Raw genomic sequence first — 20,595 nt, forward strand, 5'->3', positions numbered from 1 at the left:
GGTATTGACGAGTGTAGTCCAGTCACTGCGGTATTGACGAGTGTAGTCCAGTCACTGCGGTATTGACGAGTGTAGTCCAGTCACTGCGGTATTGACGAGTGTAGTCCAGTCACTGCGGTATTGACGAGTACATTCCTAAACAAAGCCAAAGAATCTGCCAACAAATGTATTAATTTAAAAAACCAAATAAAATAAAACCAAATAAACACTCAAGTCATGCCACGACACAACTCGCACAATCACCACAACTGTCATCTCATTAAGCTCATTAAGTGTCGATTCTGCAGGAAACCCCAACTTTGTTGTTGTGATCAGCACCCGGCCGTTTGCTAAAGCTAATTAGGTGAGTGAGAGGCTTTTTGCAAAACCAGGCTCTGAAATCTGACATTGATCGGACGGAGACGGGAGGTGGAGCCAACGAAAATGCTGATTGAGGGTCTTCTGATTGCTCTAATGGCAGATGGAGCGGCCGAAGCCCATTACAACGAGCAACCAAAGGGGTTTTTCTTTTACAAATCCCCTGAGCAAGCACAAATGTCATCTCCGTTCAGATCACGAGGAGGAGGAGGAGGATAAACACTCGTCTCGTCGCAGACATGTTGAGATCTAGAAGAGCTTTTTCTCACGTTGACGGTAAAGACGAAAGTAACTTCTGCATCTTATCAAGTTATTTCTGTTCAGAAGCAAATCCTAAAAAAGGGACAAATGCAGTTTGAATATTTAAATATCAGAGAGATAAAGCTGTTTATGTTAATTTGTCCACAACCTTCTCGGCTTGAATTAAATTAAAAAGGTGAATTAAGCCCATTTTTAGACTAATAAGTATATTAAGTCGTTCTTTAAAAGAGAGCTTTTAGTTTTTAAAACTGATCTCATATTTCACGTTTCCTACTTTATTAAAATTATCTTGTGCATAAGAAATGAAGATAATAACTTTGCAACACTAAAGTTAATGTAGGAAAATAAGCACATTACTTGATAAGATAATGCCTCATTTCATATTTAAACATAACATAGAAAACTCTTTATGTAAGTAATCAATGTTTCATAGTGATTTTTTACCTTATTCACCTGTAGTGTCTCCCCTTAACTGTAAGTTAAGCAAAGTCACCAATAACTTTTACATCAATCTGAGACGTCCAGTTCAGACTTGTTGGAAGTGATTCTAAATTATAAACTTAAAAGTGAGTCTGGTGTTAAAACTGCCTTCAGATCAACATAAAGAGCTTCACGTCTGAAACTGTATTTTCATTTCTAGCTGCACTCAAAACTAATTCTCTAAAGCTTTTGTTTTTCCGTTCCCTCCTCTCTTCCTGTCAGTTTTCCCCGACTGGACGTCAACCTGTCCTCTGTCTTCCTGCCGAGAACTGACGATCTGAAACCCGGCGGCTGCTCAACCCGCTGACATCTCCAGCCCTCGGATTTGTCGAGCTGACAGCGAGGGAAGATGAATATTTATGGCGCTTCATGCCTCCCGCGAGAAGCCGGGAGACGACAGCTGATGACGAACATGAGGACAGACTGCATGTTTAAATATCTCCACTTCGTTGGTGTTTGGAGGTTTTGAAGCTCTGTTAATCCACGGATGCGTTTATGTTGGCACTGCAAAGAAAACAGCTTTTATCTGTAATTAATCCATTAAAGTATTGGATTCAGGCGTTTTGTTCTCTGTTCCAGTGCATTAGTATTGTTTCCACTCTGAAGACAAACTATATCTCAGAGAGAAAACCAAGTCGACCAAATTGTTAGTCACAGTTTGTGTGTAACTCTCTCAGTGGCCTCGTCCACCGACAGCAAAGTGCTTCATAAAGAAGGAGATGAGAAGGAAGAAGAGGCCACTCAGGGACGAGTAAAAGATGATTTGCATTCACCTAAAGAACAGTGTTTGTGGATAAAGATGGTGTTGGCGCTCTGGGGAGTCCGACTCAGCTGCTGTTTGGTGAAGAAAACACAACTTTCACTTTGTTTTTACATCCTCTTCCGTGTGCAGAGTGAGTTTATTGACCCTCTGGGCTTCTGAAACCCTGTTCAAATAATAAAAAGTGAGAAAATAACAACTTTTCTCCCTTTTTTCACCCGTCCACAGCTGTATGTTTGGTGTTTGTTCAGCTCCAGAGGCTGATCATCAGGCTGATGTCGCCTCACTGGATGTGAAAGCGTTGCTCACCTCAGCCTGGTTGGGTTTTTTAAACAACAACAACGTGACAATTTCAGCGGATCTATTTCTCCGGCGGGAGTCAGACGAGGACAGCGGACTCCAGACTGCTCGTCTCGCTCCCGATGTTGAATTTACGATCTCTGCTGCTGCGTGATAGAAGCTCTGAGCCTCTAAAGCAGAAGCAGCCTCTCACTCCATCCCCACAGGTCCTCCTCTCCCTGGGAGGGAGGAGGCAAAATAACATCTCTATGGCAACAGCCGGTGGAAAGGTGAAGACGCTACGATGCAGGAGGAGAAGACACGGCGACCACAACGTACATATATATGTATTAAAAAAAAAAAAAAGGTAATATTCCGGCAACTGGGGCGCTAATAAATTACTGTAAAATAAAAAGTAAAATTCTGTAAAATTACAGATTGTTTTAGTCTTTATGTAAAATAGACGTCTGTCTGGAAACTGTGATGGATGTTTACAACAGATGTGATTATTACTGATAGAATGGATTCGATATTGCACCGTAGTGATATTTAATGTTGCACTTTATATGTGCTATTCTTTGTACTGAAACTGCTGCATGTGCACTTTCATATCTCATCCTTGACACATTCGTGAAAGTGAAACCCGAGCTGTAAGTAAGCGGTACTGTCCCTTTAAATCAGATTCACAGGACAAACTAGAACTCGGTTCTCTCTGCAGAAACCTGGACTTTCTATTTACACCTGAGTCACATTCATACACAGTGTCACTGATAAGGTGTGTGTGTGTGTGTGTGTGTGTGTGTTAAGTAATACATATATAATCGGTTACATGCTCCCATCCAAAGGTCGGCCCCACCCGGCCCACCTGTCGCAACAACCAGGATGACACCTGTAATAACCGGCTTTGATTAGGCAGTCCATTAGATTCTCTTGCAGCTGAATTTTGGGAACTTTAACGTCAGAGTTTCAGTTCTGCAGACGATATGAAACTTTCATGTCACGGTTATCCTAAAAATAATTGTGATTCACGATATTATTCCGATTATCAAAATAAAACTCTTAAGACGGCACGAAAACAGACTGGAATCCTTTTACCTACATTTAGTTAATAAGCAAATAGACAAATAATCTAGAATTAAGTCATCAGAAATCATAAGGATCCTCCTCAGGAATTACAACTAACTTAATAAAATAGCAACAATGCGTCTATTCTTTCTTAATTCCTGTATTTTTACTTCTCTACCACGACAGCGAGCTAGACGCTAAGAAATATCATCCCGATAAATTCACCACGACCAATTTATTGTGAGTGTTTTTAATCTTCATCTACGATAAAATGTCCGATATCGTCTGGTCAATATCTGCCACATCACAACAGTCACTTCATACAGCTGCAGTGGAAACATGGGAGGAATATCAGTTATTAGTTTGTCTTTGCATGAAATACAACCACTGATGGCAAACACCACAAAAGAAGAAGCGTGTTATTCTTCATTCCTCTGATGGAAGTTTGTGTCCGACACAAACTCATCGGATGAACGTTTGAATTTGTGCCGCATGTCGAGTTTGTTAAAGAAACGAAAAGTATAAAGACGTCATCTTTGTAAGTGATTCAGTAAAATGTCACGGTGTGAATACATCAGGCTGTGAAGCAGGAGGCTCAGTGAGTTTGGCCTTTAATTAACAGCAACAGATCCCTCACTTCAGTCTGCTGCGGAGAAAAAGACGTCTTTGTTGGCGATTCATCTCCAGTGAATATAAAAATGAATCAGATTGTTTCTAAAGAACCACAATGAGGGAGACTTTGATCTGAAACAAGTGAACGTATTTACGTCGATGTTTTATTAGTGCGCGAGGAAGACGAGAGACGAGGGATTACGTGTGACAGAGTTTACAGGCAGCATGTAAATGATGAAGGTTCATCTGAAACTGTTTAAATGATCAATTTATTCACCAATTGCTGCTCTTCTATAGTGACGATGTGCTGCTCTTCTATTGTGACGATGTGCTGCTCTTCTATTGTGACGATGTGCTGCTCTTCTATGGTGACGATGTGCTGCTCTTCTATGGTGACGATGTGCTGCTCTTCTATGGTGACGATGTGCTGCTCTTCTATGGTGACGATGTGCTGCTCTTCTATGGTGACGATGTGCTGCTCTTCTATGGTGACGATGTGCTGCTCTTCTATTGTGACGATGTGCTGCTCTTCTATTGTGATGATGAGCTGCTCTTCTATGGTGATGATGTGCTGCTCTTCTATGGTGATGATGTGCTGCTCTTCTATGATGATGTGCTGCTCTTCTATGGTGATGATGTGCTGCTCTTCTATTGTGACGATGTGCTGCTCTTCTATGGTGACGATGTGCTGCTCTTCTATGGTGACGATGTGCTGCTCTTCTATGGTGACGATGTGCTGCTCTTCTATTGTGACGATGTGCTGCTCTTCTATGGTGACGATGTGCTGCTCTTCTATGGTGACGATGTGCTGCTCTTCTATGGTGACGATGTGCTGCTCTTCTATGGTGACGATGTGCTGCTCTTCTATGGTGACGATGTGCTGCTCTTCTATGGTGATGATGTGCTGCTCTTCTATGATGATGTGCTGCTCTTCTATGGTGATGATGTGCTGCTCTTCTATGGTGATGATGTGCTGCTCTTCTATGGTGATGATGTGCTGCTCTTCTATGGTGATGATGTGCTGCTCTTCTATGGTGACGATGTGCTGCTCTTCTATTGTGACGATGTGCTGCTCTTCTATGGTGACGATGTGCTGCTCTTCTATGGTGACGATGTGCTGCTCTTCTATGGAGACGATGTGCTGCTCTTCTATGGTGATGATGTGCTGCTCTTCTATGGTGACGATGTGCTGCTCTTCTATGGTGACGATGTGCTGCTCTTCTATGGTGACGATGTGCTGCTCTTCTATGGTGACGATGTGCTGCTCTTCTATGGTGACGATGTGCTGCTCTTCTATGGTGATGATGTGCTGCTCTTCTATTGTGACGATGTGCTGCTCTTCTATTGTGACGATGTGCTGCTCTTCTATGGTGATGATGTGCTGCTCTTCTATGGTGACGATGTGCTGCTCTTCTATGGAGACGATGTGCTGCTCTTCTATGGTGATGATGTGCTGCTCTTCTATGGTGACGATGTGCTGCTCTTCTATGGTGACGATGTGCTGCTCTTCTATGGTGACGATGTGCTGCTCTTCTATGGTGACGATGTGCTGCTCTTCTATGGTGACGATGTGCTGCTCTTCTATGGTGACGATGTGCTGCTCTTCTATGGTGACGATGTGCTGCTCTTCTATGGTGACGATGTGCTGCTCTTCTATGGTGATGATGTGCTGCTCTTCTATGATGATGTGCTGCTGTTATCGGTTTATATCACGGTTACATTTTGACTGTTTATCAGACGAAACAAGACATTGTGATCTGCATTTTTCCACTTTTTATCTTTACATTTTGTACGTTAAACGTTTAATGGAGATTATGATCTGATCCTACGGAGCAGCACGAACAGTCACAGTTACCAGCTGCAGCATTAAAGTGATGAACACATTAACAGTAATGTTACACCTCATTTTCTGAAATGCGTCATTCTGCATAATAAGAACTTGTACTTTACGTTAAAGTTTTGATTGCAGGACTTTTACTTCTTCCGCTGGTTAGTCGATACAGAATAGATTTGTTTACTGTTTTATCTGCTATTTTATGAAACAATTAATCAATAATGTAATAAAACAAAATGATTTGTGACAGATTTAGGAAATGGAGCTCAAACAAAAGCTTGTCTTCAGCTGAACGACACACTGGAGGTCTATGATGCAAACAGACTGATGATCAGAGTTTTCTGCTCTAAAGACAAAGAGGAATCTTATCGAGTCCAGATGTGACGGAAGGAAACTTACAGAGTTATAAAAAGAAGTTTTCACTTCGCACCAGATTTCCCTTCATGAGGATGAAACAAACTCAAATCCTGTCCTGTGTTCAAGTCCACTGTTTTTATTTCATGTTCATTTAAAACACGTTTATGGATCGTGTGTCTCAAGTGTGTTTGACTCAACAGTTCAAAACTATCGCTGCAAAGATCACGGCTTGTGTTTCGACCAAAAACGTTGAGTCGTTTCTGTCTTCTAACGTCAAACTAATCAAAGCACAGAACTTAGGTCTGAGGACCATTACACGGTTCTAGAGGTTCATTAAGGAAGGGGGGGGGGGGGGATTCGGGGGGGAATCCCGAATCAGCAGCAGGTACAACTGGACCAGTTCTCAAAAGCAGAGTCTGAGACCAGACAAGTTCTAGTCCAACAAGACACAAAACCCGAGACCATTCAGAGTCCAACAAGACACGAGACCAAGTGGGTCTCAAGACCAGACTGGAGTACTACAGTCCTGGATCCCTGTGTTGAGATCATTTTATTATACGGTCACAATGAATGAGTGAATGAATGTAACTGTGGATCGGTTCATGTCATGGCGGATCCACTTGGTACGCTTTGATGTTGATCAAACATCAGATCGGTGCATCCTAAACACGACCGCAACACGTTTGACAGATTTTGGTGGTTGTAGAGGAAATAACTAGATCTTCTCAGGAAAGACATTTTGGAACAAACCCTTTCAAAGGGTCTTCATCTGAGCTGCAGGAGGATGAATCAACATGTAAAGATTGAGAGAAGAAGAAGAGAAGAGGTTTGATGAGAGCATCACTGTACTGACCAACACACAGCTCAGCTTGATCACAAGGAGAACGGTGCGTCTGCTTTATGCAAAGGCTGCCAGGAAGCCATGCGTGAATGCTCCTTTAATTTCCAGGAAACTCAGTTAATGAAAAATCTATAAAGTCTACAAGTGACTCCTTCTAAACCGAAGAAGCCTGAAGGATTGTGTCCACTTCCTTTATTGATTAAACAACATCGCTGGATCAATCAGGACACTTCAGAGAGAAGGAGCCATAGCGATGGAGAAATGCTTTCTGTCGCGACTATTGAGTCCAAGTATGAGCGGGATTGTCATGAAGAAATTATGCATTTAAATATTTAATGTTCCACTGAAGATCTAAATGAGACATCAGAAGCCCCGCCCACACCGTTTGATTGACAGGTGGTCTGTCACCTCAGTAGAAGACGAAAAAAGGAAAAAAATCTAAATTTACAACAAAAATACAGCAGATACACCAACGTGTGTGTGTGTGTGTGTGTGTGTGTGTGTGTGTGTAATCTGCAGTGTGTGGAGTGTGTTGCTGAACTGCAGAGCTTAATATTAGCCAGCAGCCAGATTAGTTCAGGACAACCTGTCAGTCTGCAGCTGTGTGTGTGTGTGTGTGTGTGTGTGTGTATCCGGTTGTGGTGACAGTAACATTTTGGGGATTCACCGAATATCTCGGGACAAAAGTTAATCAATTATTTTAAGGTTAAGACGTTAAGAAGTACAGAAGCCTGGAGGTGTCAATCCACCAAACAAAGAACCTTTCTAGAGAGTTAAAGGAAAGAGGACAACCGTCAATACTCGTTCATATTGATTATTTAAGCTACATATGAGTTCTTAGATAGAAGTAGAAATTCTTAGTCGACGTAGTTTCACATAAACGAACCACTTTAATTCTTGTGTTCATCAGACATTCAGCATTAAAGACGTAAAAACAACCGATCGACTAAAGAAATCTTAGTCGACTAAACTGGTTCAACTTTCAGCATCTTTCTGCACCAACAGTCCAACAGTCCGATCTACACGCCCACAAAAGCAACACATATCCCAGCATGCAATGCAGCAAGAACTAAACTGTGTTGCTCTGTCTTCACCTACACCTGCAACCAACAGCTGGACGCTGCAAACGCAAAGCTCACACATGTGCTCTAAGGGTTGTCAAGGGGCATTCTGGGAAATGTAGGAACTCCCTAGTATGAAGTAGAAACAGGTCAAGAGAAAATCCTCAGAGAAAAGGTAAACGTGGAGCTTGTTGGTTCGAATCTGACACCAGCCGTTGACTCTCTTTTCATGCTACCAATGAGGCGCCGTTGAGCAAGGCAGTGCACCCCCACTCTGCGTCAGTGGACAAGAGGTATCTGATGTATCATGTTTTCCCTTTATGTTAAAAAGAAGCACCAAGAGGAGTCGTTATTTCTGCAGAAATACATTTAAAACCCCGGCAACCTCAAAGGAGCCGTGAGGACGTTTTCCACCTCCAGACGACGCTTCGGCACAAACCTATGGGGACCTGGAGGAGTTTAATGCCTTGCTCAAGGGCTCCTCAACAGCCCACGTGGCGCCTGAGAAGCTGTAGTGACACCTGACTGCTCATGAAGTCGTCTTTATGCCCCCCCCCCCCTCTTCTTCTGTAGCGAGGGGCTCTAGAGGAGGAAGGGATGATGCGTGGAAATCATAAAATTAGGTCAAAGTCTGCGGTATGAAGAGTGTGTGTGTGTGTGGGGGGGGGGGGGGATTACATTCGCTGCCGGCATTTACAGCCTCAGCTCAGCATGTAAATAATGCACCGGGGCTTCTGAACACCCCCCGACACTTGTTTACATTGGAGCAACTCTGAGCTGGCGGTTTATATAAAGACAGAAAAAAGGAATGTGTGTCACCTTTTATTCCCTCCCCCCCCCCTCCTCCCCTCTCATTTCTCTCAGATGCAGATTCCTCTGAAAGCTGCAGTGGAAACATTAAAATGCAATGTGTGCGTTTACAGTCAGCTGTTAAAATCTCTTCCTCTCTCCCTCTCCCTCTCTCATTTTTTCTCTTTCTCTCTCTCTCTCTCCATACATGGCTGAGCTCCACCACACTGTGAGAAAAACAGGGAAATCGCTGCTCGCATGCAGGCAGCTGAAATATGACACTGTGATCCTCTCCAGGCTGAGAGTGCAGTCTGCAGCAATGTGACAGATCAATCTGAGAACCAGGAGGAGGAGGAGGAGGAGGAGGAGGAGGGAGCTAATGAGAAAATCAATACCCAGCATGCATTTCAGCGTAACGTATATGCTCTGATGTTATGGAAAGAATCTGGAATATAATGGAAATCATTCATTCCTCCACGGAGCTCCAGAGAAGCTGCAGTGTGTGTGTGTGTGTGTGTGTGTGTGTGTGTGTGTGTGTGTGTGTGTGTGTGTGTGTGTGTCTCATGTGAAAACTGTGTCTGGGAACAGCTGCACTGCTCATGTGCACATATAATCTAAGCAGCATGCAGAGCTCTGCTGAACGGGAGTTTCCAATAGAAGAAGAGAGAGAACTTCTTCTTGAGGAATGAGTGGAAGTGATGCTGTGACGCTCCACTGGAGCTACAGAAAGACTTTAGTGCGCCTTTAAAAGGTGTTGATCAGCTGTGATGGAGAGATCACTGCACTAATTAACAAAATATACGATTCTAATAATTACTGCGCTGTTTTATGTCATTATAAACTGACTCATTTGGGCAATTTGGACACTTGTAATGGACATTATTTACTCTTTTTCATCACTTTGTACATCGAGGATCAATGGACTTATTGGGAAAAACAGTCACTAATTAATGTATGACAATGTTTGGTGCATTGTAATTATTTTAGGGTTAATATTCTGCTTTATTGGATTTTATCTCTATAATATTCCTGACACCTGGTGCTGTGTTTCTGATATTTATGATATTTTTGTGTACTTTTTTTATATTTTTAATCTCCATCTAGACAGTTTTGATGGTAACACATGAGGTGAATATCATAAGAATACATAACGCAGAACACGAGCAGTCTGTCTCCACTTCACCACCAACACACCACATCTCAGCCACATAAACAGTCACAGTGTGTTCAATAAAGATGGACAAATAGGGACTCGAACTTGTGGCACTTCAACACACTTCGTCCTCCCTGCAGTGAAAACTCTGAACCGGTTCCGAGCGACCAGCAAGGGACCCGAACTCTCCACCTCCCCCCAGCAACCCCCCGCAGAGCAGCAGCAGTAGCAGCAAGCGTAGCCGGGCAGAGCCGCCCGAAGCTCGGCGGTGAGATTCAAGTACTCACCCTCGGATAACTCGAGCTCCAGCTCGGCCAGTCTGGTCCGCACCTCCGCAGTTAGCGGCACCGGGTCCCGGTCCGCCATTCCCCCGTAAGAACCCGACTTAAATCTCTGGGTGTCTTTTCTCTCTCCAGGCTTCTTCTTCTGCTCGAAATATCCCCCAAAATATCCAAAGTCAGTCGGACTGAAGAGTCTGTGCGTGCGGCTCTCTGCGCGGCAGCAGCGCTGTCGGCTCCCCGCTGCACACAAAACGGTCAAGTTACAAACAGCACGGCGGCTCTGCTTCCGGTGGTTTTCATTTTAGAAAATAAGAGCCGAGTTAACCGTCGCAGTATTTTATTTTTATTTTTTTGTGGATCATACCCAAATCAATCAGGTCGTTCACATCACGATGCTCGGTGCTCAGACAGTCAGAGTTGATGGACTATGTTGTTCCTCATGTTTAATCTCTAATGTGAAGATGTCGGCCATATTATCTGAACCAGAGAATTGTTTTGCTGCTGCTCTTTACTTTCCTTATGACGCAAAGCTACAGTGATGAACTACTGTTATTGCTATTGTTTGTCATGTGTTTGTTGTGATGCATAATGACAATAAATGATCCTTGAATCCCTCACGGCTGCAACTCAGCGGTGGAAACTAAGTACATTTACTCGAGTACAATACTTAAGTACAACGTTGGGTATTTACATTTGATGTAACTTTACAATATTTATATCTGAGATGAGGAGTAGAAGTATACTTTTCACTATTTGGAAGCCCATCTCCGACAGTAAAATAAAATATAAAAGATGTCATAATTATGACTCTTTATTTCATCATTATTATATTTATTTATCATTTTGATAAACAGGGATGTGTGAATGTCAGTAATTGTCCTGGAGATGTAAGAGTAATTTAACATGAACTCTGAACACTAGTTTGATGCTATTTTGAAGACATTTCCACAAAAATATATTAATTCTCATCGTAAATGTAAATAAATCATACATCATATACAGAGAGAGAGATTTATTTGTATTAATAATGTTGATTTCATATTGCATTAGAGAAAACGTTTTTGCTTACAATTTACTGAAGGATCTGGTATATTTCCAATATTTTCTGATCGTGTCCGTCTTTCACACAAAAACAAATACCACATTATTTTTATAAAACCATTTACAAAAGACCAAACATATGTAGCTGAAGAAGCGGGAACATGAAGCAGAATACAATACACTGACAGAGCTTTTAAACTCTTTTTGTTGTTTTTAAAGCAGACACTAGTGTTCAGACCCCAGCACTTCCTTTTTTACTCACCAAACCACTCTGATGCTTTTATTCTGAAGGTAAACGCATCATCTTCCTGTGTGACGCTCGTTAATTGCTTGTGACTTCATGCAGCTCGCGGGTAGAACTGACTGTAGGTGACGTGATGACAGACTGAGAACATCAATAACTGAACATTGTATTTCATTTTCATCGACTTCTGATAAAGTTTTAGTTTTTATCTGTTTTATCTGTCTAGTGGTGCATAACTCCGCCCACAAATGAATCCCTTAATATCTCACGAGAACATATTAAAAACATTAATTTAAGGTGTCAGACTCTACAGTTCCCCTCCAGATATATTACTGTAGAATTAAGATTATAGTTTTAGTTTTTACAGATTTAAAGATAATTAAACATCCAGCAGTTACAGATCAACACGATGACTCATCGTGAGTCTTTCTGTTCGTGTGACCTGATGAATGTTTCTTTTATCTCTGTTTTTGGTCGCCACCACAGACTGTAAATAACAACGTGTTCACGGTGGCGTCACCTGTTGATTTGAGGACTGCTTGTTTTGAAGCTTTGAGTTCCACATTTCTGGCTGTCGACATCTTTGATTTTTCCGCAACCAGAAGTGACACGAGAGGGTGGAGCTTAGTACAACCGAACGCTGAATAAGACATTTAGACGATCAAAATGTTACAATTAACTTTCATGAAGTGAAAACACACTGAAAGGGTTGACGTTCAAAGCATCCCCTGCTTTATGGTCTGTTTGACTCTAAATGGACCATAATGTACTAAATAAACATCATGCTGTATTGAAGAAGACTTGAAACTAGAGATTGAGACCATAAACTCATGTTTACAATGTTTACTGAGGTAATAAATCAAGAGAGAAGTAGAGCCATTTTCTCATAGACTTCTACACAACCAGAGGAGTCGCCCCCTGGTGGACACTAGAGAGAATGCAAGTTTAACACATGAAGTCTGTTCACTTTTCTTTAACTTATCATCTTTTGATGTGTGGTTCAAATGTAAAAACGACAGATATTTCTTTTAAAAACCACATTTCCCAGAAGTCCACTTGTTAGAAGTCTTTCTCTGCCTCTTAAACTCCCTCGTAACACATTTAAAATCTGTTCTCTGACCTCAACCATGAGGAGAAAATGTACAGAATCTGTGTTTTCATCACTGCGGGACATTTCATTAAACCATCATCATCATCATCATCATTACTTTCACTGACTCAGACCTTTCTGCTGCGGGTCAGAGACTAAAGCTTCACTTTGTTTTATTCCTGCCACCTGGAGGCGGTGCAGTATATATGGACCTAGTGTAGTTACAGTGGCGGCTGGTCAATAGAGGGCGTCGCCCCACCTTGAGCCACAACAAATAAAATAAAATAAATAATAATAAACTATACAAATTGTCAATATTTGTGTTTTTGAAATATGGAATCACCCAGTAATATGTGTAAAATATGATATCTGCGGTAAATATATGCTTTTCCTGCAATAACTAATAAAGACACACAGTAATCACCACTGTACTTAATAATAGTAACTAATAATACTAATAACTAATAAAGACACACAGTAATCACACTGTACTTAATAATAGTAACTAATAATACCAATAACTAATAAAGACACACAGTAATCACCACTGTACTTAATAATAGTAACTAATAATACTAATAACTAATAAAGACACACAGTAATCACCACTGTAGAGGTGTTTCTCTCTGTAGTCTGTTAACAAACTGTGTCCTGTGTTCTGTTTATAAGCGCAGGATCCATTTCTACCGGCGGAATGCGATCGTCTTATTTATGAATTATTCGGCTGCAGCGTCCAATCACATGACTGATGAACAATGAGGGGGCGTGTCGGCCGGTAAAACACTTCCTGGAAGTCTGTTCTCCTCCTCCCCCTCTACCTCATCGTACTCCTCCTCCTCCTCCTCATCGTACTCCTCCTCCTCCTCCTCCTCACAGTGCTGATGAAGGAGCAGCCTCCTCTGGGAACACGCTGCCATCTTGTGGTTCTCACGAGGACTTCAGGCTGAAGATGAGTTCACACGTTTCTATGAAATAAAAATCACCTTAAAAGATCTTTGTTTTCAAATATAGAAGAATAACAAAAATGATATTCATCATGTTTTGAAGTTTTAAAGTTATGTAAAGTTCTCTTTATGTAGAACGCAGTATTTACTGTGTGACTTTTACATTTAAGTGATTCTGTCCATTTGTTCTGACGAGACATTTTAATATAAAATTATTTGAAATCTCACCTTGTTTTTATATATTTTACATGCTTTTATTTATTATTTTCATATTAAATAATATATAAATAATATAATATATTTTATATTATTTGACATTGTCGGATTGTTCAGTAAATTGTTTAAATATTTTATGTTAAAATACAAAATATGGCCAAAGGTATTTGGACCCATTTTAACACGTGATCATTGTGCACGTCACTCATTTCATCTTATTTTGAAATAAAAGTGAAACGTCTCTCGTGACGCTGCAGTCGATGCTTTTAATCCTCAAAGAATAAAGAAAAGCTGCAGAATGAGCTGAAGCCTGAGAGCACTGAAGCATTTAAAGATAAAATAAATGTATAAAATACAACATGTAGGCCGGTAGTTCACTCACATCTTCTACTTAACCTTTAAAAAACTGATATAAAAATATTAGATATTAATTCAATCTTATAAACTAAAGTCCTGATTATAACTATAAAATATTCATTTATTTTCATGTTAACCCTTTAATGGCCAGTTCATTTAAATAATGCCACTGTTGTTTTTTATGGAGAAAAAACCGATTTAATTATTTTCTGTTTCCTAAATGCTGAGGGGATTTTTTGTATTTTATTTTTCTCAGTCCAGTTTATTTATATATATATATATATATATATAAATATACACACTTTTTTTACTCCATTCACCTGTAATGTCTCGCTAGATAAATAAAAACTGACTCCAATATGTCAACGAAACAAAACGAAAACATTGAACCTGGTTTATCCAATGTTCAGATTTATGTTCTGGAAAATTATGCAAATCAGCACATTTTGGATAAGATAATGCCTCATTTGCATATTTAAGTTTCATGGTGATATTGATTATATAAAAGATGTTAAACTGTAATATCTCCCCTTAAAGGTCAGTGTTTGTACTTTGGCTGCACAGTTTAACCCAAAATAAAATAAAACTCATACTCTTGCCAAGATGTATGCATTAACACAGCAACAGTGTAAAATTTGTTATACACAAAAAATAATTAAATGTATTTATTTTATGTCTAACTTTATGATTCGTGTACAGTAACTGTCATATATTTATGTACTTTCAAAGTATTTCATGTTTTAGTATTGTGATATAATTTCAACCTTATTGCATTTTCTTAACATGTAAATATGTTGAAGGTATATAAACTTCTAAAATATAAAGCATATGTTTAATATACTAAATGAACAGACAGCGGCTCCTCAACAGTGCCTAAATCTTTATTTTTCAGTAAGCTACATTTTTTTCTCCAAATTAGACAGTTTTACATCATGACACAGTAACTTAAATCATCTAGAGCCGACATGTACGCTGATTCCAGTCTCAATGGAAGAATAGACCCGAAGAAACAAAAACACAACAAAATAAAGAAGCCCTCCTGAACACAACCTCCGATCCCACATCTGCTAAAGGTGTCGTTAGGCAAAAAACATCTGTCCAAACCCCAACAGGAAGGAGTCATCGATTGTCCACAGCCGTTAGCTTAGCATAAGAGCGTTAATGAGTTAAACCACAGTGAGTTGATAAAGAGAAGTCTTGTTCCAGTCGGTTGGTGTGCATTCGCTGTTATATCTTTGAGAAATAATAATAAGATGCAACCCTTGAGGGAGGGGGGGGGAAACAAAATGGCACTGTCAAAAAAACGGGCGAACAGGAAGGAGGCGACTGACAGGCTGATATGAGGCTCCGTGTAGAAGTCCGTGAAAACACGATAGAGGAGAGTCGTGAAGAACTCTCCGCTCCGTCTTTGCCGCCAAAAAAACAAACAAAAAAAACCCAAACAGGAGACCCCCCCCCCCCCCTTTGGAAAGCGGTACCATCCAGTCCGAGGTACCGCACTTCAGGGTGTTTTTTTCCGGGTGGGACACTTATTTATCCCACACATGCACACATTCACAGTTCAGGGAGAAACCAGTTTGTAAATCAGCGTCTTGTGTTCTCAGAAGGTTTCGAGGGTCGAAACCAAACAAACCGCTCCTCCAGTCAGTGGCGTCACATTGTGGATCTATCTCCAGTCTCTGACTCGACTTTCAGGAACAAGAAGAAGAACAAAAATAAATCACATCTTCAAAATAATAAAAAATTAAAAAACTAAACAGAAGTAGAAGCCGGAGGTGGCGAGCGCTCAGCTATGTACAGGTTAAACAAACAGAACACGCTGTATAATGGCACAGTTATCGGGTTTCTCTGCACACATCACAATGCAGTCCACGTGTGATCAAACGGTTTAAAACAAGACGTCTCAACATGTTACTGGACTGTATGTGCCAGAAAAGTGTAAAACTAAAACAAACTGATTCCAGTTGAGCGTCTGCTTTCGTCCCCCCCACAAAAAAAACAACCCAAATCATTTGTACATTTATTTCTCAGGAGAGGAAGTCATGAAAGCTGAACATGAAGAAAACCTCAAAACGGAGAAAAGAAAAGACGCAGCGACCTTCTGTTCTTTGAGTGTTTGGCTGAGCGGACGTCTCGTCCGGTCGCTGCATCGACACTCGAGGAGCAACAACAACTCCCAACGTTTCACTTTATTTCCCAAAAAGTGTCTTTTAAAAAAAGAAGAAGAAACAAACAACTAAAATGTACAATCCACGGGGGGGGGGGGGGGGGGGGGGGGGTCCAAAAATGTGTCGTCAGCTTTGCAGGTGAATAAAAAAACAAAAACAACCTCCCACCTCGAGTGCGGTACAGGAGACAAAACTGTGACGTGTCCATCAGGCATCGCTCTGTGTTCTTTGTCTTTTTAAAAGATGGAGAGAAGGAGGCGCAGCTCGTACGGAAGTTCAAACTGACATCAGTGTGAACGACGTGTCGCAGTAATACAGAGAGCTGAAGTTCTGACACAAAATGTTTCTGTTCCTCGTAATCTTTACCGTTTTTGTCAAGTTTCTTTTTTACCGGTTTGTAGTTTTTCTGTCCATATTCTAAGAGAGACAATAAACGGATAACCGTGAACACCGACCAGAACTACAACAAAACATCACATCCGGGGTAAGTTCAGCCGATCCATATCGATCTCTACCGAACGCCTTTTTCAACACATATAAACTCAGAATTGTGCTCGCATTCAAAAAACTACATCTCCCATGAGTCTTAGCTGTAGATACCATGTTTGCACACTGTCGGGTACCAAAATGTGGCGTAAAATGTCGTGTCTGATGGGCTCAGATGTATTTGATTCAAGTTAAGTTCTTGTGTTTAGCAAACAAAGACTTCTTTAGTTGAAATGACAAAAACAGGATTTTGAAGTATTAAAAACACAAAAAAGTTTTTGTATTGCTACCGAAACTCGTAGGTATCGTAAAGGCACCGCGATACCGAGCCCCTTTTCATGGTAGCTGTTGTACGCTAACAAAAATGAGCATTTCTCTTCGTTAAAGAAATTGTTATCAACATTAGGTGAAGCTGCTATTCTACTTTCCCTCCGACAGCGAGACGACACGATACAACTCACATGAGAACGATTAGCACACAGCTGGGCTTGGTTAGCTTAGCATAAAGGACTGGAAACAAGTGGAAACAGCTAGCCAGGCTCCGTCCAAGCATCAAGAATAAGCCGACCAGCACCTGTAAAGCTCAATAATCAACATGCATCTTAAAATCTGAAACGCCAAAACAACTATTTGTGTTACGTGCTGGAACTATTTTCTTGCCTTTTGTCAAAAGCTAAGTTTGTTTACATAATAAGCTTTAGAGATGTTGGTGGAGGGATCTTTAAACCCACAGAAATAGAAGTACAAGTAGAAAGGACATTGTAGTTACGCGACGAGTACAAAAGAAGACATTGATTGTTGTTAGTTGATATGGTGACAACACACGTCAGAGTTGTACGAGCTAACCGGGAAAGAGATAGCTAGCTAGTTAGCTAGTTTACTAGCTTGTCTTCTCTGGAGCGTCGGGGAGTGAGGTGGTCGGGACAGTTAGCTCGCTGTTTGGGCTCACTTTCTGCAACCAGTGTAGCATTAGAGCGTGGTGGAATTAGCAAGCTAGCTGACTAGCCAGCTGTCCGCTAGTTAGCTTGTTAATTCCACCACGCTTTAGTGCTACACCGGTTACAGAAATCCGGTGAATGTGCTTTCCTACGCTGGGATACGAGTGTGCGTTACTGCAGAAACCTCACCTCAGTGAGTTCTTCCGACTTGCCGTGAGTCTGTTTAGCTAATACGGAAGCTAGCATGCTACGGTCCAGGTAGAAATGGCCGCCGCTCTAACCACCCCGCTATGTTGACTTGAACGGAAACGTCCGTTCTACTGCCATTTTGTTTCTATTGGTTCACCCGGTTTCCTTTCTTTATGCTAAGCTAAGTGGTTCCGATCTTCTAGTCTCACATAGAAATAAGCGTATTTCCCTCCTTCAATGACAAAACGCTCTGATGTTAGTACATTAGTTAAAGATACGCATTCATCTTTGAACATGGACAGAAAAACACAAATTAAGTTTCACCAAAAACCGAAGAAAGAAACCCTCAAAAAGATGCCGAACTTCAGCTCTCGATCGCGTGAATATCGTCCGACGTTAGATATCGTTCACTTCACGTGGACACGATGCAGTTTTGATTAATACACTGCTGAGTTGCATATGTATGAACACGTCATAATCATCTCGGTATATCGATGTTCAGCGTTAGTGTCATGGTCTACATGAGGATCTCTCCAAACATTAATACTTTTATGTTACATCTACTCTTATTTAAAGATGTCAAGAACAACCTTGCATTAGCGGCTGCAGCAGTTTGCACATTGACGACTTGTAGTGCTTTTTTTTTCCTTCAGTTTTTAAATTTCTATATTTTTTGTGGCAGAAAAAAAAAAAAAAAAAATACAAATTTGAAGCGTAAACAGTAAAATAACAGAAGAAGCCAGAGCTTTAAAGAGGATGTTGGTGGACACGCAGCTTTGTAAGGTTCATTAATAAGAAGTCAGTACCACAGGCTCTTTCCAATTAGTGCACAGTGAGTGGGGGGGGGGGGGGGTAAGGACACACCTGTACACTCAGGTGCATCCGACCACACAGGTACAAAAAGATGGAATGAAAAGACAACAAAAAATGTACAATCAGACAAGCTGCCCTGCAGAGAGGAGCCGATTTCAACCTCTGCACACCAAACTAAACAATAACAGAAAGAAAAACGTTAAAGAAAAATATCTCCAAAAGCACAACATTAAGTTTTTTGTGTTTTTTTTGTTATATCCTACATCCAGCTCCATAGCGACATTAATAGTTCAACAAGATCAATATATTTTTTTATAATCATTTTAAGGTACCTCTTATATTTTTCTGAGTATTTACAACTGTACAAGCAAAGCACACACTTCAAAGTGCACACATTTAATACAGTATCGACTAGTTCTGCATTTACACGGTTTATGTTTTTCCCCCAAAACAACAACCTGAAAACTACAAGAAACAAAAAGACCAAAACCATTCTTTAGCGTACATTTTACACAAAAACAAAGAAAACGCTGCTAGATTTGTACTCTGTCCGTCTCTCTCTCTGTCTCTTTGTCTCTCTCTCTTTCTGTCCGTCTCTCTCTGTCTCTTTCTGTCTGTCCATTTGTCCTTCCGTCTGTCTCTCTCTTTGTCTCTCTCTCTCTCAGACTTGTGACGTCAGACTAAATATTTTCCACGTGTCACGTTTCGTTAACATTTTGGGGATTTGTTGTTTGTCTCTGCTTGTCTTGTATAAAAGTTAAGGCAAAGTCATTTTCAAGTTTAAATAAAATTCAAGTTTCTCAAACACTGGATGGATTTTCTTTTTTTATATTTTGCGTATATATATATATACACATCTATCTATCTATATATGTATATGTATATATATATATATATATGTATATATATAGATAGATGTGTATATAGATGTAGAGATCTTGATGCATCTCTATGTATTTTCGTCTCCCTAAAAAGAAAAGCTAATGATATTTCTCATGGAATAATAAACAGCATTGGTTTATAAATAAGTGGATATGGTGCATTTTCATCTCTTGAACCATTTCCACCGATGAGAAAAATAAATAAAATCGACCATCCGAGTGCATCTCAGTCCTTCAAAAGAATTCCAAAACAAATACTATTTTCTTTTCTTTTTAGCAAATTCGAGATTTTGCGTCCAAATGAAAAGCAGCTATGAGACGGAGTTAAAGGCTCTTTGTTTGTTACATGAAGCTTCCCCCTCTCTCCAGGATGGGCTGTTTTCTCTTAGTGGGATTACCCAGAATGCTTCTTGTTGCAGGAAGACTTTGGCGAGACATGCGAGGTCCCGCTTCATGTGGGCTTGCTTCCCCTCAAAGAAACGTTGTGTATTGGACAGTGTTTTTGTTTTACGGGTGTTTTGCATCGGAGGTTGAAAAGAGATTAAACCCGAGAACTCGACTGATGATCAGGGAGGAAAAAAATAAATAAAAATCACCTCAAGTCTGGTACGCCCCCTCAAAACCTTTGACGTTTCATAATTGCAGTTTCAGAACTCTTACACTAACCATTCTTTTTGTATCATTTCGCCAGCAGATTACATTTTTAGAATACAGTAAAACATCCAAGACGTGGCTGGTTATCTGCCACAGTGGCTGCTACAGAAGACAGACCTCCAGACCAAAAGCTGCAATTTTAACTTTCTTCCTCCCCTGCGCCCTCACGCTGACGAAGAAGGAAAACGGCCGACAAACAACCGACAAACGGCCTCACTATGCCCCCCAAAAATACGTCCCACTGAGCCTACTCTGTGCTTTTAAATTTAACCTCCGTCAGGTGCTGAACTTAATCCAAGAACTACAGGAGTGAAGCAGTAAGAAGAACGTGTGCTTTGGCCAATCTTCATATATATATATATATATATATATATATATATATATATATATATATATATATATATATATATATATATATATATATATATATATATATATATATAT

At 40.5% G+C, this 20,595-nt stretch overlaps 1 protein-coding gene across 1 annotated transcript in view; it reads right to left on the bottom strand.

Moving 5' to 3' along the window:
• LOC142956555 (disco-interacting protein 2 homolog C) overlaps positions 1 to 20,495 on the bottom strand; it is a 151,921-nt gene extending 131,426 nt beyond the window's left edge. The window contains exon 1 of the mRNA XM_076098200.1: positions 10,137 to 20,495. Coding sequence (XP_075954315.1) covers positions 10,137 to 10,215 — 79 coding nt within the window. The 5' untranslated portion in view covers positions 10,216 to 20,495. The remainder of the gene's footprint in view (positions 1 to 10,136) is intronic.
• Between the last annotated feature and the right edge of the window lie 100 nt (positions 20,496 to 20,595).

Source organism: Anarhichas minor, unplaced genomic scaffold, assembly GCF_050575085.1.
Source record: "Anarhichas minor isolate MPS153535 unplaced genomic scaffold, ASM5057508v1 ptg000024l, whole genome shotgun sequence".
NCBI classification, from domain to species: domain Eukaryota; kingdom Metazoa; phylum Chordata; class Actinopteri; order Perciformes; family Anarhichadidae; genus Anarhichas; species Anarhichas minor.